Below are 27,522 nucleotides of genomic sequence, written 5' to 3'. Positions count from 1 at the left end.
CATCCATCAGCTCCCTTGCAAACATCCATTTCCGCATAAGAAAGAAGCTGCTAAGACAGTTACCTTTGTACAAACGTGGGTGGGTGGGTGGGTGTGGGTGCGCGCGCCGCACCCACACACAAGCATGTTTAACAAGAACACCTTTTGACTACTGTTCAGGAGACCTGAGTTCGCTCTCTAAAGACCTTAACTATAAATACTATTTAGATAGTATAATTCCAGATAAAACCCTAGGGTACATGGAGAGAGATAAAAGGATTATTTTTTAAATAACACAGCAATAATCCCATTTGTCTATTTTAAAGATGTTTATAGCCAGAGTGTGCACCACTGTGGTAGAAACTGTCTCAATAGATAGAACATGACTGCCCTTGCACCTAAGACTTTACAACATAAGAATCAAATATAAAACAGACAGTTGAAAGAAGCAAGGATACAGGTGATCAGAGTGGAAGGGAAGTAAGGACAACATGCAGTGCATATGATATGGTCACTGTTCCTAAGGGTCACAACTTGCCAAGCCCTTGTCAAGTATGCGTGAAGTAAGAGGCAGATTTTGAGGTGGACCTGGGAGGATATATAACAGCTACAGCTACTGCTGACCAGAGGCTGTTCTGGTGAGATGCACAGGGCACTGTTTAAGCACCTCTGGAGGAACAGAAAATTGGGCGACTGAGGCTGGCGGCAGCAGCAGAACAAAGGCAGAAATCAGCTCTAACAAAAGCATGAGTCTGATAAATCAGATGGCGCTAACCTGAAAAGAGCTCTGAAAGTACAAGACTTCATATCACAACTCATGGATGAGCATCCAGGCAGACGTTAGGCCTGTTGCACAGGACTGGAAGCAGCACAGTGTAGGTTCTGCTGCTTCTCTACAGGTATTTCCTGTGCAATGCTGAAAAGAACAGGCAACTTTCAAGCCTTGTTTTCCCTACTGCACGTCATGGGCATAAGAGCTTGTTTTTTTCCTCAGCAGCACGGTTAAAGTTAGTTTGTAGAGTCACTTGTTCGGTGGAGCAGGCTTTATTAGTCCATAGCAATTGTTATCATATTAGAAGTAGCAGCTTTGGATCATCTCATTTCAGGTTGGTTGCTTTTGGAAAGATAGGTGCTGCCTCTGTAATATCTCAACAGGACTCTGTCCATATTGTACAAAGGGCCTTCACGTGTTCCAGTTTCAATGCCAAGTGATAAAATCTAACAGGATGATAAAAAATTAGTTCACCAAGAAGCACAACCCTGTGCACTATTTGGGCTGGAAAGAGAAACTGACAGTAGGGTAGCATCAGGGGAAGCTCACTCTATTTGGACCAAATAAATGGTGTTTCTATTTCGCAGAAAGTAGAAAAGAACGCACAGTCCCATGCCTTCTGCAGTTACCACCTGGACAAAAACAGCCCCCTCTGCCACCCTTGCCCACTGGCTTTTCCTTGAGTAGCTTCACAAACAACTGCTAGGTGACAGCAATAGCATACATTGAGTGTCCTCCTAGTCTTTCCTCTCATTCCTGCACTGGGCTTACACAAGCATTTGGACAGCTGCTCAGGGAACCTGATCACAGAAGTAAATCACGTGAAAAAACGTATCACCTTTTCTGCCCAGGTTCATTTGCTACCCAGTCAGCTTCCAAACTAGTTCATTGTGTGGTTGCACAGACACTTCTGCTGACAAATACAACAGGACAGCAGTGGGAGAGAGGAATAAAGAGAACATTACTTAACAGTAGTGGAACGAAACACTGAACTGCAGACTAAGAACCATGCTCACGGGGCTTCTTCAGGCTGTGATGCTGATATTTGGCTTATTCTAGAGTATTTTGCTCATTGCTCCTTTTACACCTACTCCACTGTACTGAAACAGTAGCCATAGGACTCCTCCTCCAATGCATGTTCTAACTTTGAGCAGTGATACATACCTCTCTGTGACCAGAATGGAAGCTGCTGTTGTTTTGGATTTTTGACTCCATAAAAGGAATATAACTGTTTCTCTTACTTTTTTATCCCTCCCCAAAAAGTAGTTCTTATGATCACAAATTTCAGCAAGTTTTTTTTCAAACTAAAACAGTACTTTTCCAGCTTGTCAGGTCCTATATCTTTTAACAGAATTCCAATTAAAGTGACTTGTTAACATGTTTATCCATTAAAAATGGGGTTTCCATCTGACTCCCCGTGAGATACTGATATAACGAAAGCATTTTATTGATTTAAATATATAAGAAACAACTGTCTTCAAAACCATGCCTTTCACAGAGATTGGGAGCATCTGTAACATATGTAAACCTCCTACCTGGTCCAGCAGCTCAATGAAATAATCACAAAGCAATTAGTTCTTTAAGAATATCAATGCTTCATTAACATCTGCAAAGCACTTTGGAGACCTAGGTGACAGGCTCCCTCCCATACAGCTACAAATAGCAAGGAAGGACGAATACTGTCTAATAGCAAGGAAGGACGAATACTGTCTAGAGATGTTAAAAGTTACTGTGACCCTGTATAAGCAAAGGAATCTCTGGCCAAATAAAGCTCCTGAAGGAACTATGCACAGCTGGCTTCTCATTACAAATCTTTCCTGCCATACTTGAAGGTGCTCTTCCTGTACAATTCAAACACTTTTCTGCAGTGAGTCTTGTTCATGGCTGGGATCCATGCTAAGGCTGATCTGGAAACCAGCTCAAATCCCAGGAAGAGCATTTGGAAAAGCTGATTCAAGTGCAGGCAGCAGTTTCCTTGTCCTCAGCACAGTAAAAGCAAGTTGGAGAATATTCCAGGTGCTGCTCTTTGGAGCTCAGATTGACTCCTCCAGTGTCAGGGGGAGGGGGAAGACCCACAGGAAGTGTCTTGAAGGTGGCATGGAGACATTAGGCCTCCTTTGCATACAGGACTGATTGCAGGAGTGATTATCCCTTTAGAATTTGAAAGCCAAAACTAAAAGGAAAGAGAAATCTTGCCTCTTTTCCACATGAAAAGATTTTCTTAAGAAAACTCATTGAGAAGAAATTTACCAAGTTTTCTTTCTCCAGAGCTCCATTAACTCACTGTTTAGTTGTTAAACTACTTTCAGAAGTGCTCATAAAACACAAGAAGCTTTCTAGAGGAGAAGTCATGACTCCTTTTCAAGGAGTTATTCTCAGCTGGCCTTGGTTTATAAGAACAAGTTACCTTGGGGATTATTAAACCAAAATGTCCTCTCACTGCATTGGCACGTAATCTGCAATTCACTACTGCATCAGATGTGCCAGCTTTTCATACTATTTAAAAATCTTTGCATGTCAGTGTAGTTACCTTTCCAACTCAGATTTTAATGAAGCTGGACAAAATAGGGGAAGAAAGACACAAGATAATTAGATTAAAGATGTACTCTAAGACTCTTAACATTGTATCATGTTTACTTCATTTTATATTTTACTAGTCAAAAGAAAACTTCCTGCCCGCCTCATAAGATGGAAAGAGATTAAGAAAGAATGCAGTTTCATCTAGATAAGCAGTACATAACATTTTCAAAGAGTAAAGATCCAGTCCAAAGCCTACATATCACAGAACTCCCAATCCAGGCTTCAGCTTCGAGGAATTCCTAAATAGGGTCAGGTTTTTCCTACTGACCTTGACTTGAGTGGTGGCAGAAAATTTCTGAAGCCACTCCGAAAAAAGACATTATCTAGATCCCAACACTAGCATTCAGAACACTTAACTAGACCTAGGCTTGTGTTCAAGATGCTCAACCATTTTTCACTCTAAAATTTGTCACTTTCTATAGAGCCTTATAACACTTACGACAGCCTTCTGCCTTTTGTGAGCAATTTGGCCGTTTACTGTCAGTCTGACCACAAATAATTTTGCATCCCTCCTCAGGGATTTCATCTGAATAAATTTGTAATGCATCTATTGCTCACTGGCAGCCAGTAAAAAGTATGTATAACTGGTTTCTTATCAGAGCACAAGAGAAATTTACATTTTCTGAAGCTATTACAGTCCCTGGATCAATTTCAAGAGAAGCAGACAGGAAAATATTACTGTCGCCTGGCAATCCAGATACAAATCAGCAAATTCTTGTGAAATTACTTACATTGTTTTCTTGATTCCTGTTATTTCGAAGAAGAGTGATGACACAATTGTGGATGAAGAAAGCAAGTGTCAGAACGCCTGTGAGCTGAGGAAACAGAATTCTAAACTCTAGGGGCAAAGAAAAAAAAGTGTTAATAACTTGCTTCTGTGAAACAAATAATGCCAAAATGCAGAGAACATACAGCATTGGAGTCTACTGCCAGAAATGCCAACTGAAATGTTGCAATGGAGCAATATCTTGTCTTTGAGCATAGCCAATCCAGATATTTAATCAGGAATTACAAAATACATGAAGACAGTGGTTGCTATAGAGCACAGTCTCCAAGAAGAGTCTCACAAGACCTCAACAATCAAAGATTACTGCGTTAATCTATGATTTTATATGAAGCTTTTCTACTTCTTGATTGTGTAATTAGAAAGCATTTTTGAGGCAGGAATCAGTCCCAGGGAGATTGTACGTGTACCAGTCCCTGACAAGGGAGACAGGGAGAAGGTATCACTTGCTCTGTGAGCATCTTTTGCTTCTTGGAATGACCAAGATCAACAGGTCAGTTATGCTACAAGTGGAAAACCAACATGTGTAGTGGTGTAAGTGAGAGATGCTGCTTCCAAACTAGAGGGCTAAGAAAGGCAACAGAACTTCTTGACTTATCATATCCCATTATTGCTTTTTTTTTTTTTGGGGGGGGGGCAGGGGGAGAAGGTCTCCATGTGAATAGCATTGCTTTGCTTCTTTTCATACTCAGAGCATTATGTCCACAAGACTGAGTTTCTGGAACTGCTGCAAATATTCTAGGAATTTACCAATGTTGTAACATCACTGAAGCACCATCTTGGTTGGTATGGCATACAGATACACCTACGCTTCAGAATGTTATACCAATTAGACATCCCTGAGCTAGCTCAGCTTCTGGAAAGCATCCAGCAATGCTGCAATACATTTATCAGACTCTCACAAACCCTCACAGACCAAACCACACAGAGCTCCACACAAACACATTTAGACCAGATTTCTCTAAACTGCAATGAAATCTGCAAGGCAAACGTAGCCCAGGTAATTAATGAGAGGGCTCCTCCAGCCTGAGAGAATATACCTTCCCTAAGGCATTATGCTGGAGTCACTGTATCTATAACACCCAACTAGTATGATGTGCTACCAGTAGAATTCAGAGAATGCAAGTGAGTCTTGGACTTGTTTTCCACTACTTTAATCTCAACAATAAAATCGAACTGACAGATGCAGAATCTCTCTCAGCACTGTATTTTCCCTGCACTGTAACAACTAGTTGCAGCTGGATGCGTACGCATTAGCTACGTGCTAACCTTGTCTCCTAGCAGTACTAGTCACGTTGCCAAAATAATCAAACTACTGGGTACTCCATTTCTTACAGTAACCTGCAGCACATATGTATTGCTATAACTCATTTTTATAAGAGGATTGCTTAATAGAGCTTTGGACTTGAACCTCCAGACACTTAAAACCAGTCAGGTCTCTGGTTTACGTGGGTTTGTTTGTGAACCATAGTTTGAGTGAACATTACAAAGCATTACAGAGCATTACAAAGAGTCTGCAGATACGAGTTCACGCAAGCATTCCAAGACTGTTTGCTGGTGCAGTTTGTGTTCAAACCCTGCTTTCAGAGAAAGGTTATATGGGATTTCTCAGAGAGAGGTGGCAGCTGTGGGTTGTATTTTACCCAACTTCCCTGTTGCATTTTTTTTTTTAAATCTTAACTTTTGTGTGCAGTACCATCAGCAGAGGCCAACTTTAGCACTTTATATTTCTTGATTTCATCAGCTAGTTGGATTCTAGTTAATGGTTTGTTGGTTTGCTACAAGAGTTGGTTTCCAATTTCTTAAGGACTCATTTTATCCCATATTACGGTAAGACTTTGGATACCAGGCACTCTTCACTTGCCAAGCTTTCACTCCTGAATCTATATACAGCAGTTCTCCCTGTCTACATAAATCCTGCAAGCAAGACCAAACATTTTGCTCTACCTACCTACTGACTTTGAGCAGCACTGACTAATACATTATTTCCACTTACAGATAGTATTAAGAATAATGCCATACCAAAATAAATTAGGAAATTAGGTCATTAACATATATGCCAATCATCCAAGTGCTTTGAAATCTGAATTGTTACACTGCAAACAGAAGTAATTTGTTAGTCCATAAAATAGTCTCTGAAAGTAAACATAGTGATGGAGGAAAACAGACGGCACAGACTGCACTGTTTCAGATCTTACCTATATCTATTTGTACGTTTGCATAGATGTTGCAGCAGCCAGGATTCTTACGGAACTATGGAAAACTTTCTTACATCCAATTCATCCTCATAGCATCTGTTTTGGTCTTGTGCAAAGGACTACTCAGCAAAAACTGCTTGGCTTTAAAGACTCAAGCCAAAGTGGAACATCATCTTTCCTCTCAGTGACATGACCAAGCTAAAGAAAACGTTTTTACCAAGACTTTCACTTGTTTCTCAGCATTCAGAACTTGAAACAGGGTTCTAAAAGCCTGGCTAAGATGAGGAAGCAATGACCTTCAGCAGCTATGGAAGAATGAATAAACAGAACTGATGATAACTATGGACTAAGAGGCGGGGAGAAGACAGACCCTGGGTTTTGAGCAGAGTCCCTGGCCAAAAATACACAGAATACACTAAGCTGTTTATTTGGCTTATTATTGCAGAGCTGAATCAACCAAATTGGAGTGGTAGAAGAAGAAAAAGTATAACTGCTGCAAGACTAACACAACTCTCATGTGAACACACTTAAGTTAAACAAATTTTGTACCATTTACTCAGTGACTACTACCTGTAGTTTCTCTATTGAGCTAAAACACCTATTGCCACAGTGTTTTACCATGGTTTCACAGATTAGAACAGAGTCTACTGCCAACTGTGGAACAGCTCTGGTGTTCCTCTTTTGATCCCCATCTTCCATAGTAAATTAAAATTCTTCCTGATGTCTTAAATCATTCTGCTTCTCTTCTTCACTTCAACATTCTTAGTCCTAACAATAGTTTGCATCCCATGTCTAAAACTAGTACAGTGCTTATCACGATTGGGAAACTAGAAGTGTCCTCGCTTCTTAAGCCACATACTGCTGGGAGGAATGACATAAAACCACAGAAGAAACCCTAAGGACGTCTGTATTTCTGAACTTTGCCTTAGACTGAAGTAAATAAGTAACTTCTAGAGAACGATAAAACTACTTTTGCTCCTAAGCACAACAGAGAGAGTGATCTAATAGTACAGCACACAGCTCCTTGAAGCTAACGGGTGGTGCAATTTTTCCTGTTGAAAAGCATGGGTGTGGGGAAACAATAGCTGGCCCTGATCTCTCTTCCTAAATCTCCTAAAACAAGAAACTGATCTCTCTAGGCATCCTGTTCATGCAGTAGCACCGTTCATAGGACTGTGACATTGCACACAGCGATTTGTAATATCTCTGGGGGGAAACGGGGAGAGGAGAAACACATACTTTAATGAAAGGAAAGACAAACATACCGGAGAGCTAACAGGCATTTAAAAGTGAAGGGCTAAGAGGAAGGACTAAAACCTGCAAGGGACTGGGAAACAAGGGAAAAACATACTCATAAGTCATGGTGAACCAGCTACTTCATTTAAGCAAGACAATGTGTAGAGCATTTAGAACACCTTTACCAGTCAGTCTATTTAAAGTTTGTCAGTTGGAACCACTGCTGAAATAGTTAAGATCTGAAAACAGGGTAGCTAGAACTTACTAGAGTATATGTGAGATGAGGCTATGGTAAGCTCCCTGCTACATCATAAAGTCTGGAGATACCTCTAATGGTTGCTCCTCCTCTTCTCCAGCATTGATACTGTCTCCTAAATAAACAACATCACTGGGAAAGGAATTACCTGTCACTTTGTCACAAGAAATCCTTTCTGAGCTTCTAGATGCAACATCAGACAGCACCTCCTCACTCTGTTTACCTCTGAGAGGTGTTAAAAGGCAGATGAGACAGACATTTATAAACGCCTTTAAGAAGTCCAAAACCCACAACATATGTGTTTCATTACTGCATTTTAACTATCTTACCTGGTACAAAAAAATCATTCTCTGTGAACCAGTTGTATTCTACGTGGATTCCGAGATGAGCAGCCTTCACAGTCACAAGAAAAACCAAGTAGACAACTGAAACTGTGCCTAAACAAGACAAGAGCCAAACAAACACCATAAGGCAATAGAAAGTATTTACGCTCTGTTTTATTCTTACTTCATCTCACTATTAATTACCAGAAGCCCAAACAGATAGGGATAGTATTCATTTTAAAAATACAGGGTAAGTCTGAATTCCTTTCTTTCAGGTCAGAAGCCAGTAAGAGAGAAAGAGCAACACACACCCCATGCAAGCTCTCCGCATGTTTAATGTCCTCCAGGTGCTGCATTAGTGATGGTAGAAGGGGTGCCCGCTAATCTCCAGCACTGGGTAGGTAGGGAGTTCTCTAGGCAGTAACAGAAGGGTTCCCACTTCAGCTGTAAGGATTTCAATCTGACACGGGACACAGTTGGTTGAGGAAGTACAGGTTTTTATGATGTGCATTCAGTCCTTAGCTTTTGAACCAAATGGCACAGTGAGATACCAATTAATGCTGACTGTAATTGCAAACTTTACACTGGGAGTCAAAAGCCTGATAACTACATTTGACGACTATGGATTTAAACCTTGTCTTGAACATAACCTAAGCATGCAGGATCTGTATTCCATTTGATTGGTCCAGAGTCACCCAGCAATACTTTGCACAGCATGAGAACTACAGGTAAGATCAGAGATGGATATAAAAAAATGCCTTGCCGTGTCTGCATGTGGGATGGACAGCATATGATCCTGCCATTTAAAAGAGATAGGGATAGAAGAAGGGCAGTAATAACTACCCTCAAACTGAAAGAAACTACAGTAATTAAGGCTACTGTGATGCAACATCCCAGGCAACAATCCTGCTAGTCACCAGAGAACAGGCTCCAAGTAAATGCTGATTCTTTACCTGCACTTATATAGGTTAGAATACAGATTCAGAGAAGACACCATTTCATTCTAGCAATATCTGCAAGATTACAAAATAAATTAATGAACTATTTCATTTGATTACACAGAGAAGAGTCAAGGAATTAAGTAGGGAAAATGTTCTGGATTTGAGGATTAGCTGGACAGCTAAAATAGCCTGCAGTTTCCTAATTATTCAGCTTTCTGTAAGTGTAAAGTTCAGGGGAAAAAACAAACAAACAAACAACCTATTAAGTTTCATTTCAGCACCTCAAAAATTGCCTTCCACTTTTCCTTGTCCTATAAGCTTTACAGTTTACCAAAACTAAGGCAACTTTGAACAGTTTTTGCATTTACATCTCCCGAATATGAAAACATGACATTTCTCATAACTTCACATTAGTCCTTAAACAAAAAATAGCTGCCCATGATAATACACTTTGTGCACGTTTTAAAGAGGTACAGTTATGGCCAGGTCTCACTTTCTTATTCCTACTGTATCAATGCCTGATATCTTCCTATATAAAAATCTTACTTTTTATATAGAAGCGCTATCATTTGGATCCAAGTTCCTGCGCTGTATTTTCGTTTGGCAGTTCCAGTAGCAGCAGATCCAAGCTCTAAGTAGGTGTCACACCAGAAGAGAGGACAAACCAGGCCCTCAATTCCCTGTCCTCTACCCCCTCTTCACTCTCCATACACCTCCATTTTTTTCAACCAATTCTGTGCTCTCCCTCTCCTTTTCCCCTCCTGTTCTTCACCATGGGCTACAACATTATGCCCTCCTACCTCTCCTTTACAACAAACTGGGACCAAGCCCAGCCATCATCCATGCACTTTGTCCACCCTACCAATCCCTGTCTTGGTTTGTATCTCAAGACAGAGAAGCAAGGACAAGACATAAACGTTTGCCCTTGTAGCACAGAGTAGGCCAGAAAACAGGGAGCTGTGGCAAAGCACAGCAGCAAGTTACAGTGATTGACTAATGTTGCTACTAATTAATCAGCTGATTGGTAGCAAAGGACTTCAGGTCGGAGGCAGTCACTCTTTGAAAGTAACCCTCTGTGTTGAAGCGTTTACCAGATGAAGGGTATGCCGGACTGCATGCGCCAACGTAGCATGCATCACATGCTGCTTTGAAGCACCTGTACCATAGTTTAGGAAAATCTGTTGTAAATACAGTGGAACTTGTTTTACAGGATTATCAAGTGAGCAAAAGAAGAAAAATTAACTCCTTATTAACATTAAGGCACAAACAAAGCAGGACAGAAAGCCTATGGATGATTTAACAAACCAGTCAACGAACCACTATGAGGCAGGATACTGGCTACTGGAAAATTGCTCACTAGAGCAGCTTTCACTGTTTGTGTATATTTTAACCACAGTGAACCTATTCTTTCAGAGTACTTGTTACCTACCTAGGACATTAAATTTTGCAAAGAAAGACGGAGACTTCAGATTTAGCAGGGGTAGAAGAACAGCAATCAGGTAAAATGGTACTGTTTGTGACTTGTCCCACCACTCCTCAAAGAGCTCAAAACCTGTATTGTTGCCAGAAGAGAATGTCACACTCCTGTTCTGTGGTGGGTTATCTCTAGCAGCACTCGGACAAATGACTGGAACAAAGGAAAACAAAAATATCCCCTGATAAATAAAGTGTTATTTGCACATAATCTTCATAGCTAGGAGCCCATAACTTCAGGGAAGTGTTTTTTTTAGCCATGCGGAGTAAGACCACTCATAAGCAATGTTTGACAACTCAGTTCCTACTTTTATTTGTTTCTTTATCAGGAGTTCAGCGCTAAAATTTCACTGCTAGGCTACATTGCCAGGGCCCTTGCACTCTAAGCTGAAAAACGCTAACGTGCTTTCGGCTGAACGAAAGCAAGAGAGAGGCTAATTGCTTTGTAGACTGAACTGTTGCATAGGATCAGCCTTAAAGGTCACATACCTATAACCAGGTGTGTGTGTTCAATGCCTACGTGCACCTGTTGGAGTCCAGTCATAGCAGTGCACCTCGACATCTGGATACATATTTAGCACCGTGATCTGCCTCTGCGCACCTGACTAAGATAATATGAACCAATGCAAGGGCATACGCCTACAGAAGAGCCTGTATCAGTGTATGTTGCCCTGGGAACACACAGGCTGAAGATGACAAGAAAGCTGCTGTAATCAATAGCAGGTCTAAAACTCATGAACTGAAACAAAATACTCTGCCATCTTGGTGCCTTGCCAGATACAAAGCAATTCAGTGCTAGACAACACAGCAGAAGCAATTTAACACAGGCACCAAAAACCAAAAATCTCTCTGGATGAAAAAGGGTTTATTTGCTTGTTGTTAATATTAACATTTGTTTCTAAGAGATGCCTACAAAATTAGGTGTTGAAATATGAACTTGTCTTATTGTTACTTTTTTGATTCTTGGCACCCCCCCAATATTTCATAGCCTCCCTCCCACACTATTTTCATGCCTATTCTGTTACAAAGGAAAAGGTGTAGAAAATGTCCTATCAAACCTTTTAAGAGAGACCATCACATTACTTTACTTAGATTTCTTATTTGCTTTCTCTCCATTGCTTATAAGAGGATTGTTTCCCCCAAACCTTGAAAAATGCTTTTGTTCTTACTGATCTCTTCGGTAGCCCTGAATGCCTTGCCAAGAGCCATGCAAACATCCGGCAGCCCTTAATTCTATGCAGTAGCTGAATTAAATCTTCCAGTCACTGGAGGATGCTGTGGAATATGGTTTTCTACTTTGTCTCTGAGTTATACCCCCTGCTGTATGTGTCTGGGACAGAACAGCAGAAGCAAGAGAGAGTATAATAGGAAGAACACAGCAGTAGCTATTGGTGCCTAGCTGGGAAGGACTGTGGGGGAAACAGGATTCAGTGCTAGCTCAAATGCAAATCAACCAGTTTTCAGATTTATTTCTCAGCTTCTTTGCCTGACTCCAAACAGCTGCTCCCCAGAAACAATGCTGCAGCTAGTGTGACACACAGCTGTCTGACTGGTTTTGAAATGTTTCCCCATTCCCATATGTACCTGGGATAGAGATAATTTACGGCTTCATAACAAAGACCTATGTGTCCGGTTACTATACAAAGGCACAAAGATCAGATGCTGACAATGTCCACGCTCCTACCTCCATTGTACATTATTCTGTCTACTTAAGAATTCTCAGCAGACCCATCTCCACGTTCAACTGCAGCGTTTTGCCTTAGACATGAAAATGTCAGTCTCTCCTCAAAAGCAATGCATCTCACTTGTGCAGCTTGACACTTGTTTCTTTTTGTGTTCAGCATTATTAAAGTGTGGTTACAGCGTTTTTTCATAAGAACATTGTAGCGCTATGAGGAGCACAGATGCTCCAGCCAAGATTTTTAAAAGCAAACAGATCAGCCGTGCCTCAATTTCGGGGTGTCAAAGTTAAAATTCCTTAGAGGAATTCCTCATTGTACAACTACTATTATAGGTCTAACGTTCGTGATTTCATGGAGTATCTAGTTGGGTACACAAATGTGTAATTTACTTTTTAAGCCGTGCCCCCAATTTTTTTTTTGGTTTAATTATTAGGCTTGCCAAGTATGTGGTTATTTATGGAAATACAAATCCTAGATAAAAAAAACTACAGTTTTTAACAATAGGTAGCTAGACCTTAACATATATTTTATAACTGAAATGTAGATAAAAACTAGGCATGAAACCATGCTGATTTGCCATTAAGCCCCCCCCCAACAAACAGGGAACACAATACTAGTAAGTTATTCTTACCTTTGCTACTTTCATTAGTGCCAGGAACAATTTCTGTTACATTAATATCATGAACAAAGTCTGAAAAGAAGAAGAAAATTTTACTATGGATGCCCTACAGCTGCTATTAGACTGCTATCTGCTGCCTTAAGAAAAATCAGTTAAGGAAACATTTTGGAATACGACAGACACATAATACAGCACCTTGCCCCTCCCTGCCCCAAGTAGGTATTTTTGAATTTTCATCTTAAAAACCCAGAACATTTAACTAGGAGTCTGAAAGAATCTGAAGCTACCTTTAAAGCTACTGCTTACTTGTGTCCGTTTTCATGTTGGAGCTTCTTTTGACAACACTTTGTAAGACAGCTATAACAAAGCATTAGTAGGAACATCTTTCATGACAACTTCTGCAACGTTCTCCTGTACATGCAGGCAGAGCCTCCGTTCAGACATTAATTATGTTCTTATTTTTAAAATTGAGTCTCTATCAATTATTTTTGAACATTGACGTCATTTTTTGAGATTGATCACTTGCCAGTACCATAGTTTCCCAGATGGTGACTTTTCCTGAATGCTGTACTATAATGAGCATAATCACACACACACACACACAGAGCAAAGCATTTTCATGTGCTACCTCTAGCACACAGTGTTTTAAACTAGTTCTCCCCTTCTGCACTTTCTTCTCAGCAGCCCTGTCCATTCATAAGTTCCCACCCTTCCACTCCCAGCTGCTCATTCCTGTTCCCCCAGTATACCTTTGCTTGTCCCAACCAACCTGTCTGCAGGGTTGCAGAGAACAGATCCATCTTGAAAAGAGCCTCTTTTAGGAAAGAGAAAAGGTTTATGCAATCATACCCTTAGTTCATACAGTATTCTATAGAGAAAACTTCTCCTACTGATTTTTCTAATCTTGTTTTAGAAGAGGCAGCTGGAATGTTACCCATGTTGTATTGTAACTTAGGAAATCTCTGGAAAAAGGTATATGTCTCACTACCTACAGTCATCTCTAGTACTACTTTGTTTCAAGTATGCTCCTGTGATACTTCACTGCTCTGCCACAGTAGGTATTTTTGAGTTTCTGTAACTTTGCCAATTCCAGACTTCTGGATAGCAGTTTCCTTCTTTGCAGTCTGAAGTTTAAAGCCTCCTTTTAGATTTGTTTTTCTGGAGCCTCAATCAACTGATTCTTACTCTTTCTATGGCCCAGATAATTTTTTCTACTTGTGTACTAAAGACACTAACAAAAGCTGGCAGTGACAGTACGCTGGGAAGATGCACAGGAAGCACCACTCTCTTGGGCAGCACATTAGGTATTACACAACAGAGATTCCATTCCAGGCGCCCGAATCCTTCAGGGGATTACTGCTGTGGAAAATTAGATAGACTCACTGAATGGATCTTAAGAGCAAAGGACTACACACTTAGAAACGTGCTCCTAATGCTCTCTCAAAATTCTGGCCTACAACCTCCAAAATATACACGCACACACATACACAATAAAACAAGAAACAGAACAAACACATTGGACACTATGTTAAAAAAGAAGAGATGATACTGTACTTTGCTTAGAGTCTTTGCATTCTGTAAATTCTACTATCTCCTAGAACATCCTCCCTCAGGAAATTGATTTGTTCCTACCTGAACTGTGTGTATAAATTAAAAAAAAAACAAAACACAAAAAACCCCATTCATCTGAGTTTATTAGAATTAAATACAGTAGTCTGTTTATGATAACCTAGAAGCACATGGCTGGAAGATGCCAATGAGTCAAACCCACATCCTATTATCCATTTTATAACTTAATTATTAAATAGTCACAATGAAAGTTAGGACAAGAATCCAACCACTGAAGTTACCACAGAGCAAATAACTTGAACAAGAACCCCTCTAAAATACAGTTAGGTGATAAAACATCATAACGTCATAGAAAAGTAGAATCTTTTTCCAGTAAAGGAACTGTTTTGATCATTCTGAAATTTACTTATTAAAATCATAGAGTAATTCGGCTTAGAATAATACAGGATTAACATTATAAAACAAAAAACCCTAAGATGAAATGGCCTTGGAAATGCATGAATTAGAACAGTTGTAAAATACGCCAGCCAATAAAGTAATGTATGTCCTTCAGGGATGGTGGGAACCCTCCCTGTGCTGTTATTTGATTCAAAAATCAAAAGAGATTTGTTAATTACTGTGAAAACAGAAACTCTTAAATCTTAGTTGTGCTATTTAACACTGTGAGTCAGATTTTCAAAGCACTCAATTCCATCATTTAGTCCCACAATTCTACATACCTCATTGATTGTATCCACAATAGCCTGTGTGCCTGTGCACGTACAAGGGTACTAGGGTGCAACTACCTGATAGGTTCTCTTTTGTAGCAACACCAGACTAAGTTGTTCTTTCACTGTGTTACAGTTCGTCACTCCTTCAGGGATGCTTACAGAAACCGTTTGTATGGCAGCAGTGTAACTGTGCTTGCAGAAATCTGGGTTAAAATGGAATTTTTTTTTTTTGGTAGAGTTTTTTTTTTTTTTTGTAACCCAGATCTTCTCAGCAGCCTGGTTTGCCATGTGGCTGTTCAAAAAGTTATTACACCACTGCAAACAAGGGAGGGAGTGAAAATAGGAAGTGTGAACAAATAACTAGGCTTGGGTTAGGATTTTTTTTTTAAGCCCATCAAAGAAAATACATTGTTAAAACTACACTAAGAAGCTTGATTACTGACATGCAAGTCAGATGATCGGTACTTAAAGTGTCCCTCATTAGAGCTACACTTTAAAGGGCAGATTGAGAAACTGGCTTTGAAAATATGCATCAGTGTGTGCCCATAACTCACACACAGTTAGCTATTCTGACTTGACTTTTCACACAAAGTAATAGAAATTTAAGGTTAATAAGCCGGAAAATTCTATGTCAGTGTAAAGCAGAGTCTTGATCTTTACACAAGATAGCTGTAAACCTTAACCAAACAGTAATACTTACTGTATATAAACTTTCCTGTGTTGAACAGAAAGTTAGACATAAGCACCCAGTAAACTACCATGGCTCCAACAAGTGACACCATAGAAAACAAGAGGCTTGACCACTGACCAAAGGATCCAAAATAATACTTGCAAACATCTGGGAATTCCCAGTCTGAGGTATCTATTAAAGCTGAAGAAAATATAAAAAAGAAGATATAAAAAATGTAAGCATATCTAAACAAAATTACATTAAAGATTTAGATATTAGGACTCTTCATAACAGGATTTTTTTGTGTGTGTGAGAATATTCTGACACAAATTCACAGTGCTTATTCTGACACAAATTCACAGTGCTTCCTCACGCTAAGAAAATGCCCTAACTTGAAAGGATAACACTCGTCAGGAAACACTATTCTGTTCCAAACTGGCTATTGCATTAATGTCGGGTGCTTGACTGAAGAAGCCTGAAAAAGTAGAGACCTTTTTTGTAGCCATACTAACATTCTGAGTACTTTCAGAAGCACTGGAATTAGGCATGGTTGCAAATCTGCACTTAAAGCCTCCAGGAGAAGTTATGGGAGAGTAGGCCAGACCATGAACTAGTCTTCAACAACACCCTAATATGAGTTGTCACAAGCTGGAGCAGTGGCTCTTAATTGCCTTTATTTGAGTAAGTCAGAGCATAGTTTATGCATAAAAGCACCACCTACAAGGGCTGCAAAATGGGTTTTAAACAATGAAAGTACATTCGACGTAGAACTACTGGCAGCAAGGCAACTGTCCATAAATTGCACCCAACACCAAATGCACAGTACAGAAATGCATTCAGCTGTACACATTTTAGAGACAGCAGTATTGCAGCTTTCAGGCAGCTAAATAATGAGCATCTTGTTCCTTTTTACACAGAAGAAGACTTGGATGTTTTCTTCTTTGTTACACACACTTTAGGGTAGTGAAGATCGTAGACGTGGATGCAGCTACAGTGCACACTGCCCTACTATAGAATGTGCTCAGAAATACACAGAGAACTGGACAGTGCTTAGATCCAGACTCCAAAAGGAGGGACGTACAAAGGAATAGCTTTTATTTGTAGGGCAAGTGTAAGTAGAAAGACAGACAAACTAAGAATCTATTAGATCCCTGGATTTCTCACTTAGTGGCAATGTTTGCATTATGAAGCTTTTCATTTCTTACGTATCATTTTCCGTGATTTCACAACTCTGTAACAGCAATAAAGTGTCAAAATGCCCATCAGTAAGATGAGAATGATTCCAGAAGTAAAGCCTGCCTGTAAAGAGGGAGAAATATGGTTTACTGCATCCATCAATAATACTATAGACCAAGCGAACAAGAGCCAAGCCATGTTGTCAGAAAATATTTTCACAAATATAATTTTTTCCTAGTTTTACCTGTTTTATTCCCCATGGAATACTTAATATAGATGTACCCATCATTGTATTCCATATCATAAATCTAGGAGGAAAGGAAAACAGCCAGTGAATGACTTAAAAAGTACTCTTATTTCTAAATTAAGCATACAATACAGAACTTTCAAAATAATGCATTTTCTGGCAACTATATGGGAAGATGCTTAACATACATTGTCACTATACTGGAGTTTTTACCATAGCCATCTGTGCAATTGTCAATTTTAAAAGCAGTTCCTAATGGACTGTACACATAGATTTCATCAGGAGCTGGAAGTACATGATCAGGAGCAATCTAATGGATAAAAAAGAACAAGAAGAATTATTAGTAACACCAGAATAACTATTGTCCCAACTACAGCAAGCCAACTGTTGCAAAACACAAAATCTTCCCATGAAAACTGTATTTTTAAAGAAAAGATGTTGGAGTGCATTACTTTTCACCCCATAAAAAACAGTTGCCAGGATGCTAAGCTAGGAAGCAGAAAATTAAATTTTCTTCTGCAGAGTATCTGTAATGTACTATGCATGGATACAGCAAGTTCAATCATCACTGGATACAGCAAGTTCAATCATCACAACTGACCATTGCTCAAATCCACTCACAGACAACAGGAGTGAATGCACACGTCTGGACAGCCTGGACCACTGCTGCGAAATTCAAATTGTTTGTATCTTTTCTTTGGACAGTGAAGATATTGCAAAAGACGACCATCATGACTTTCGGTAACACAGAACCTCATCAAGGCCCTCAGAGGCTAGGTATTTACTTAAAAGCAAGCTGCAGACTGATTCTCCTCCTACCTTTATTTGTGCTTCTTTTATACACCTAAGATGTGGAAGACCCAACATGCCAGAAACCACTTAGTTAATCTAGCCCTGTCTTTGCCTTACCAATGCCCTGTCTGCAGGAGAGGCGAGCCTGCTGTAGTAATGAATTCGTTTATTCATTGCAGAGGCTTCATCAGTGACTCTTTGCATGTCACCATTCACGCTAACTATGTTTGTAGGCTCTACATGGAACGGTCTAAAGGAGAAAAAAAAAAAAGAAAAGGGAAAGCATTAAAAACCTGTAAACACTAGAGCTAACATATAATTCACGGAACAGTTTAGCCTCACTCAGGATGACTCTGTCATTCACTAATACAAAGCAAATGCAAAAATATCACTGCCATGAGGGAAAGTGCTATCCACGAATCAACCCTGTGTTTACATCATCCAAATTAAAATGGCTTCTTGCCCAGATTCTGCAGGGCAGCTTAGCATCAAAATTCAAACCTAATACCCAGTCTATTAGTTCTCAGCCATGAATCATACCAAAACTACATGTTAATAAGCCTGGCCAAGCTTATTAGCGTTTATAACTGGTGTTGCCAGAGCTAGTGATGATGAATAGGGATAGAAACAGGAGACGTGAGAACGCAGAAGCAGAAAGAACACAGAGGACGAGAAGAATGAGAAGTGGCAATGAGGACCCACTATAGACAGGTTGGGAATTACTATTGTAGCCAAAAGCACTGTATCAAACTGTGTTTACTGGGGAAAGAACCAAGCCCAAATAAGTCAATGTGATCATGCTATCTTTATGCCAACGTAAACAAGAGAAGAATTTGGCACGGAACATTAAACAACAGACGTCCTGTTTTAGTCCTCATGATTTCCTCAAAATTTTACTTCAAACTTAGTTAGATTAACCACAAAGAACACAGGTCAGAGAATCTCTCTCATTCAGAGATGTACAGAATGCAGGTGGTCTCCCTCCACTCTTCTCTGCTTAAAAGTCAGACTGCAGGCAGGGTCATAACCACTACAGAAGAATGCAGCTACATAACCCATGTTTTCTTTGTGTACTTGTATGTATGGAGCAAGCAGAGGGAAAGTTGCAATTTTTGTGCATTGCTCCTGAAGTTACAGCACAACATAAATCTAGATCCATGCAAGAGGCACTACCAGATATATGTAAGCCCAATTAAGATATTGCAACTAATATATATAATTTTTAAAACCACAAGCATAATTTATTTGTGTAGAGGCATACTACACTGACACATTCATTCCAGCCACTGATAGACTAATTTCCCAAACAACAGAAGGGATACTGATGACCCATAAAGCCTTGCTGCACTTATTTTTACCTTTCACCAGTGCTTTTAATTCCTAAAGCAATCCCAAAAGTATTCTGACCTTCTTATTCAAGGCAGATGTTTAAATCACTTAGAAACAAGAACACCACCCAAACTAGAACCCACAAAACTATATTGCAACCAGAGTTTCAGGCCACTAACAGCAGAAACTAAGTCGGCAACGAATCCATGACATTTCTCCTGTATTAAGTGCAAAGCCTCTTTGAACTTACTGTTTTCCAATCCCATTTCTGGCTCACACTACAAAGGAAGTTGGCCAACCCCTCCTGCCACAGCTCTCAATAACATGACAATCTCTCCTTAGATCTGGAATACCATTTTCTCGAGGCAGAGGTCCCATTCTCTTTCCCAGTGAATCATTAAAAGGTGGTGCCAAAGTACAAATGCTTATCTGGAAGTAAACAAAGGAATGCAGCTCTGAAGCGCATTGTTGTATCTTTTGAAGAGATGAAGCTACATCCTCAAGCCTTTAACATCAGGGCCTTATTTCTGTGTGCTTACCAGGAGAAGGGCAGGTGTGAATACTTGCAGAACTAATTTAAACTGACGAAAGCAAAAAATACTTTCTTTCTCATAAATTAGAGAAAAACAAGTTGCTTCTGCACAAATCACAGTAATTCATTCTTTCCTTCATGTTAGACTTCATTAATTCTTACAGCTTTCTTCATTATGAAAAAAGCTTAGATTTGCTAAGTCATTTCCCATACGCTGAGAAGAAAGTGAGTTTGCTTTGAATTTTAAAAAATATTCCTGATTGATACTTTTTTCGTACGTCAATGAAACAAAGGGGGAAATGCTGATTTTGTGTGTGGACCTCCGGGGTGCTCCTAGAAATAATTAGGAGAGATACCACAACTAAAGAGGAATAAGTGCTAAAACTATTGCTTAAAATTTAATTCTGAAGCACACAGGCTAATTCCATGTGTAGGTAACAAGCAGAAACACTCATGGATTGTCAACTCTAAGGAGCTTCACTGTTTTAGCTCAAAACTTCTTAGGCTGTTCCAACCATACTGGACAGTGCTGAAAAATGTTTCATTAAGAGAGCTGTAAAATCAAGATCGAAGTTACGTAAAGAGAAACTAATGTATTTGGCCCCCATGAGTGAGCTTTCTGCTGCTTTCTTTTTGGATCACTGGCACACAATATACTGAGAATATGAAAAGTATTTGCTATTTATACATCATGAGGACTACCTCTCTCTCCATCTCAAGTTAGTATTATTGGTACATCCCCATAAGCTTCCATTGCTGGTGGGAAGGTTACACTGAAACTGTGTACATTTTTTGAAATGTTTATGTTTTGCTTCCAAAAAAGGAGATCTGTGGCAAAGACTTCCTTTGGAATGGCATTCAAGAACTGTTGACATGGCTGTTAAAACTCCTAGGTGGGGAGAGAGCGGAAGATTAGTCTTTAAAGCAACTCAAGTCAAAGCCATGGATGGCCTTAAAGATAAAGAACTGAAAACGTGAATTTGGCATCTTATTTCATGGGGAAAGCAGTGCTGTTAGTCCAAGACCAAAGAAATATGCTCTTCTGGATAAAAAAAAGTGACGTATAGCAAAAAATACAAATATCTATCCGTACGTAGGACAGTTTTAGAGAAAAAGATTTTATTTTGTTCAGCAACATCAACACACATCTGGACTGAACAAGTAATTTATGGTCCACTACAAAACATAGAGGTATGATTCAGAATCTAGGTCTGTGAGTGAGGAGGAAAAAGAAAAAGAAAAAAAGAAAGAGCCCCAAGGAAAAGCTATATATCTGTTTATCTGCTGCTGTTGCTTCCTCCCGAAGAACACACATGTTTAATGCCAATAACGTTTGGGCTGCTTTCCCCCTCTCACTCCCTTATTTCCCCCTCTCACTCCCATCACTCACCTGTTGAGAATGATAATGATCTAAAGGAATAATTAGAGAGGCAGGGTAGGAAATATATATTTTTTTTCTTCAGAGTACCACTGCATCTACAATCCTACCGAACAAGTGACTATGCTCAAATAGATCTTCCCCTCCTCAGGTTTGTGATTGTTAGAGATGTTTCTGAAAACATCAGCCTGACTCGGAAGTTATGTGGACAGACCGATGTGGGCAATCTTCCTCCCTGATCTCCACTAGCAGAAGGTAGCACCCTGACTAGGCTCGAGGCCCTTTCAGGGCTCCCTAGTTTCACCCAGATCAAAGACTGGTTGTAGGGCATACACCTATCTGAATAGCTCTCAAAGGATTATCTTGAGGTGCCCAAAGCAGGTAAGCTACAATTTGGTCTGCATTTTGGGAAGCAGTCTCTAGAGAGCTTAAGTCTAGCAGCCAAGCACTCTGTCCATGGAAGGACCAGCAGTTCCAGCAGATCCACAGGAAACTGTCTTTTTTTAGACTGGCAACGACGCTACATACTCACCAGGCAAGAGGAATATGAAGAGGATAGGTAAAAACATAATCTAGAGGAAAGGGAGAGTTTATATTACCAGAGGGTGTGACTACTAATGCAAAACAGTGCAGACAATGCCCCTGCATCGAGATAGAATACAGTGTCCAATTAATTCAGTAAACCTGCACTAAGAAACACCATTTATACTTCAACAGCTAACCCACATAACAATGCTTTTTACGAGGGCAAACACACCACTAAAACACTGTTGTTTTCCACAGCACAATGGGTACGGACAAGATGCGGGAGATCCAGACCTCCTATTTGTCATACCCTGCATGTGCTCCGTCGGCCACCGTTCCCCACAAGCCTGCAACAACATTCATCGGCTAGCTATTGCTCTCTCACACAAAGGAATACAGTAAATGAGAATTCTAGCGCTGGCCCAGGAAAAGGAAGGAGAGGGCATCTGTCCGGGCTATGTAAGTGCACCATCTGGCTATGATTTTTGCAAGCAAGTAAAATGAAAAAAGATGCTCGTGATTAAAGGTGCTTCCAAATATTGTATCCTGTAAAATTCAAGCACTCAGTTTGGAGGATTGGAGGAAGAACACAACAGCAAAATTTGTTTGGCAAACTACATACAATCTTGCAACTGCTAGCAACCCTAAGGATCTGGATGGCACTACTGTGGTTTCATAGAGAACTTCCAAAGGTTAAAATTTATTAATCAGTTTCACAGGTCTATTATATCAACCTACTATATAATCTCAAAGTAAAACTAATGTCAGTATAATCTCAAAATAAATTATAATCTATATTCTTCTGCATAAAGGTCACATCAATAAAATGAAAGGGAAAATAAAATGCCTATTTAAAATTAAAAACTATGTTGCAATTTATATGACTTGGCATATTCAAAATACCAGAATTTTCTTGGCTTTATTGTCATGTATTATTTTTTGAACATTTACTGAAATGCACTATATCTCGTAAAACAGTGGAGGACTATGGCAAATATGTATTTCAATAAGCTGTAAAATTAAATTATTTTATTTTCCCAGGACCTTTGTTAAATTATTTTCAAATAGAAAACTACTGGTTTTGGACAGCTATTCAAAAGTACTATTGGCAGTACTGATCCTTTACAACATAAGAGAAATTTTCATTTTAGTGTGTTGTTTTAGGTCTATACGATGGTATTATACACTTCAAATTATATAAACATTTCATATTCAAATAAATACAAATAAACTCTTTACAGGCTACTTAAGACAATTTCTCTCCTGTCCTCCAAAAAGGACATGAAAATCAACTTTAGCTTATTACACAGATTTCTTTGATATCCCATATCCCTGAAAAGTAACTAATTGACATGAAAGGATTGTTTAAGTAATACATAGAAATAAAGCTAGCAAATTCCTCTCTCTTTCTTCTTTTAAACAGTTACCAAACTTGTGTTACAGGACTACCGCATAGGACACAGAAGAAACAGATCAAGTGGAATTGATTCATTACCACTGCAATTAAAGTAAGTACCATAACATGAAAAAGGTTGCTATTTATTTCATTATCAGGAACTACCTGCCTGGATAGAGGAACACCACAGATGTGAGAGAGCTTATCTTGAGGAAACCAGTTCCAAAAAATTCCATGACTTGCACTTGCTTTTTCACTTTTTAAGCTGTCTAAATTTACATAAGCATCATTTACATAAGCTTACAGTGTATCCTATGTCTTTACTTTCTCGGCTACACATTTTATTTATACCCTTTCCACAGCCGGAATGCCATTATTGTTATATATTCCATGACCATGCAAGTATCTTAAAATACTTGATGGTAGCTAGAACCAAAATAACCTTTCGGAACACAACGCTAAGTCATCTCTGTTGCTCACAGGACACACGTTCTGGTTTAACAAATAAGGAATCACCAGCTTGATCATACCTCATTTTCAGCACTATTCTTTCTCCCTTCTGTGCCAAAGGCAAAGCATTCCTTGCTGTTCTACGTTTCTCCTATAGCAAGTAAGAAGGTTCTTAATTGCTCAGGCCTAAATAGGAATTAGGAGCATGTAAAAATGTTGTCAATACACAAAAATGAAAAGACAAGCTATGCAATAAAAATACCACATGGGTTTGGAAAGGTAAACACAATGTCCTTAAGAGGTCAGATAGTTGAGGCACACTGAATGGAGACACTGTAGCTTTTGCACAGGTCGGTCCCTACCCCTGTCAGCTTTTTCTAATTTCTTAAGAGAACTTTGAAATTAAAAGGGAACCACTTTTGAATGAAAAAGGCTTTCCTGACTGCCATCTACAGACATGTGTATCTTTAATTTCACCTGCTGATCTCTCCTACATTGTGTAAGGACAATATGGGACTTCAAGAAGAATGGAAAAAAAAGGAAGAAGGCTTGTTCTCCCTTTAGCAGGGGGCATTGTCAAGTTTCTTCACATGCAAAACAACCAATACAAAACGCTTTTCGTTTCTTTAGAGGTTCCAGTATTCCTGAAAACAACTACAGTATCTGTTGACACTAGCATTTAAAGAGCAGCAAGAAACAAAAAAAAGAAACTCCCTCTCTTGAATACAATCAGCATCAATAAACCACTGCAGCAATGACGTTTGTTCTAGCTTTAAAAAATGCTACAAAACACTGTGAGTAAGTGGGGTCCTTAAAGGCATTGTGAAGAACGATAACATCCACTTTAAGAGGATTAGAAGAGGCTTTATATATTCCCCAAATTTGCAGAAGAATACTAGACAAAATAATTTACAACTCTGAAATACAATTAGCTCATTGTTCTTATATAAACACTGAAAAGCACGCCTTTCTGAAATCCCAACCCCTCCAAACTGTTAAGAAAACCAAATAACCGTGGAAGTGCCGCCAAATCTAAAAACTCAAACAAAAGAAAGAAACAGCACCAAGAAAGACAAAGACTGATTTTAAGCAAGCCACACAAAACCCTTTAATAGCTATCTCAAAGCAAAACAAGGATGAAAAGGACCACCCACCTATGGCTGACCACTGCTTCTGAACAGCAAGTTAAAAAAACGGGCAAACTAAGCAGAGCACTTCACTTACTATTGCACTTACACTATTCAGTACTTTTATACAAGGTGTCTCTCCCTCCAGCTACAACTCCCTATAGCTCTAGCGAACAAGCCCTGCCAGCTGTGCTCCCAAGACTACAAGGCCCCCACAGTACTTCTGAGACCACACCTGAGGCAAACCCTGATGGTCTGTTCTCCATTCCTACTTTTAAAGATTATGCCACCTCCTCCTAATATACAGGGATGGCGTTTAGCCTTGTTTGGCACCACCCTATGATTTCCAGGCCTTCCTGATATCCCACGCCTCATGTCCTTCATCTTTGTGCCTCTGTATGTTTGGAAAAGAACAAACTAGGCAGTACAAAACAGGAGAGAGGACTGAAGGAAGGAACAATAAAGACAAAGTGGATGGACCTGCAAGGCAGGAAGGTGTGGTGGGAACTCAATCAGAGTACACACTTCTGCTTCTGGGGGAGGGAACCAAATGCCAGGCGAAACATGAAGTCCTCCAACTACTACCTTTTAGGAAACTGAGTCTCCAAACTTTAGAAATCACACACAACCCCCCTCCCCCCAAAAACAAAACCCATAGTGAGGAAACAATAGCTAACCTCACTTTTGAAAAGAGGATCTTGGCATTTCCATATCATAAAGGTGTGAACTTCTCTCACTGCTCCTGCATTACAGTAATACTTGACACCCATCTTTCAAAAACACAACACATGCCTCCTCTGACACAAGTAGTTCCCAAAAGCCATACAAATTAGCAAGCCTATTATGCCAGTTAGGCCATTGAGGGGTTCAGACATTCATCAGGAACAAGTTAAAACAAGAATTCCTTTTGTGCACTTCCATTTCTCATCTCAGAGTACTCTACTATTTTCTGTTCTTCGCATTCACAAATCCATACATGTCCAAAACCATATTCCATTTTCTTCCCTGGGCCAACTCAAACCCTTCTTCTCCCTCCATCCTCTTTCCTTTGCTCTCAGAGAGGTGACAAATTGTTTAGCCCCTGCTCAACCTGGAAGAAGCCTCTCACAACTTTCCAAAGCTGCAGACTGAGATAGCAGGAAATCACTATCACCACAAACTCTCCCTTCTGCTGAAGTGGCTGTCCACAAAAGGGTTTGGGATACAACAGTGCCATCTGCAGCTCCCTTAGGAAAACTGCACCACTGAAACATGATGCTGGATGAAAAGGGAAAACAAGGCATAAATAAGGTCCAAGAGGTTGCAAGGGTCTCTTCCTTTTTCTAACAATGCAGAGCTGGTGGCTTCAGCTAACAAGAATATAGCAGTTCCCTCTTCGATCTCAGTTTTGGTTCCTGGACCAGCAACAGCTTACAGAAATCCTAACTACAATAATAGAGGAAGTCCCACTCAGAGCTCCTTTGGGGAATAGAGATGTTAAATTCTAAGAAAATGTGTAGTATTACAGATTGGCTAGATACAAATTATTTTTGTAGGCATGGCAAAAAAGCAGGCCTGCCAGATTCTTCAGGCTTGCTCCAACTCAAAGAATACTATAGTTTTTTTCTAAGGCAATAAAGGTCACTGTTTTCTTAGTATTAGCAAATAACATATTTTTCCCACTATCACCTGCAGAATACACACAGAGCCATTTACACATACTGACAGTCATTTATCTAGACAGTCTGGCAAGCTTTCTTGCACAGTCAACATTTCAGTTTGTTGTGCTAAACTAAAAAATATCATGCTTCAGTATGCACCCATTATATTTATTAAGTCTTTGAAAAGCGTTTTGAAAGTCACATATTGAATTCTCATGAGAGCACTGTCCCTGAAGTGATATCAGCAAAAAAGTCTCATCCTTAAAAACAAAACACAATATGCACATCTGTTCTTCTGGTGCTTACATTAACATCTTATAAACACAAAGTAGGAACTCTTTGTATCCAGACACTGGTATCTACACGTTTGTCTTCTATCTACCTTTACAGGGTTCTGTCTCTAAAGGCAAAGGTTAAACAACTCATTACTATACAACCATTCTGTATGCTTAGCCTTCCTCATACCTTTTGCATTTAAGATCTTCTGGATTAAATTGTATATTCATGATTCCATAATTGCTTTCATCACCTCCCACAGGAATCAAAAGAGGTTTGGTATCCTCTTCCATATTTGAAGAACGTCCTTCTTTCTTTTAGATTCTGACAGTTATTTTGATCTAAAGAAAGGAAATGAAATAATTACAGTTAAGTAAAACTGTATACCTGCTATGAATTTAACATCGGCAGAATCCCATCACTGCACAAGCTCCTGGGGTGAAAGCACCCACAAAAATCACTTCAACCTGCCACTTGAAAATTCTTATTTCATAATGCAAACATCACAGGTCAGGTACAGTAGTGACAATATCTTTATGACATTCCACCCATTTAAATAAAGTGGTTAGTGTAGCACTGTGTTCTCAATTTCTTTTACTACTGCAACAGTCAATACAAGTTTAAGGAACATGATGGAAGCTGTAGTTTATATTGGGACTTGACAAGTTTGCAACGAGTAAGGCTCAGAATTTGAATTTCCTCAGAGCTATGACAGCTGAGAATCAAATCCATCACGTGCAAATTAATGTTAAGTATATTCATATGCAGGTCCTATCTTAGGGGTTTCACAGCATGGGACTCCTTTCCAATCCTGACTGCCTCAGTGTAAGACCATGGATTTTTAAAGGAGGCATTTCCAATT

General features: G+C 39.5%; 1 protein-coding gene across 13 annotated transcripts in view; it reads right to left on the bottom strand.

Annotated features, from left to right (window-relative positions):
* Positions 1-27,522, bottom strand: part of LOC104146904 (neutral amino acid transporter 9) — a 52,425-nt gene that overhangs the window by 16,015 nt on the left and 8,888 nt on the right. For 9 of the 13 annotated variants that reach the window (XM_068927271.1, XM_068927275.1, XM_068927272.1 and 6 more), the window contains 10 exons: positions 26,850-27,001; positions 18,125-18,257; positions 17,404-17,525; positions 17,213-17,276; positions 16,998-17,091; positions 15,823-15,993; positions 12,856-12,915; positions 10,499-10,696; positions 8,135-8,242; positions 4,063-4,169 (listed from right to left, as the gene is read on the bottom strand). In XM_068927271.1, the coding sequence (XP_068783372.1) occupies positions 4,063-4,169; positions 8,135-8,242; positions 10,499-10,696; positions 12,856-12,915; positions 15,823-15,993; positions 16,998-17,091; positions 17,213-17,276; positions 17,404-17,525; positions 18,125-18,257; positions 26,850-26,953 (1,161 nt within the window). In that variant the 5' untranslated portion in view covers positions 26,954-27,001. Of the gene's footprint in view, positions 1-4,062; positions 4,170-8,134; positions 8,243-10,498; positions 10,697-12,855; positions 12,916-15,822; positions 15,994-16,997; positions 17,092-17,212; positions 17,277-17,403; positions 17,526-18,124; positions 18,258-19,586; positions 20,055-26,849; positions 27,002-27,522 lie in introns of those variants that run through there. The other 4 variants (XM_068927280.1, XM_068927282.1, XM_068927279.1 and 1 more) reach the window with 4 other exon arrangements.

This window comes from Struthio camelus, chromosome Z (assembly GCF_040807025.1).
Source record: "Struthio camelus isolate bStrCam1 chromosome Z, bStrCam1.hap1, whole genome shotgun sequence".
NCBI lineage: Eukaryota > Metazoa > Chordata > Aves > Struthioniformes > Struthionidae > Struthio > Struthio camelus.
This window is presented reverse-complemented; position numbering and strand designations above follow the sequence as displayed.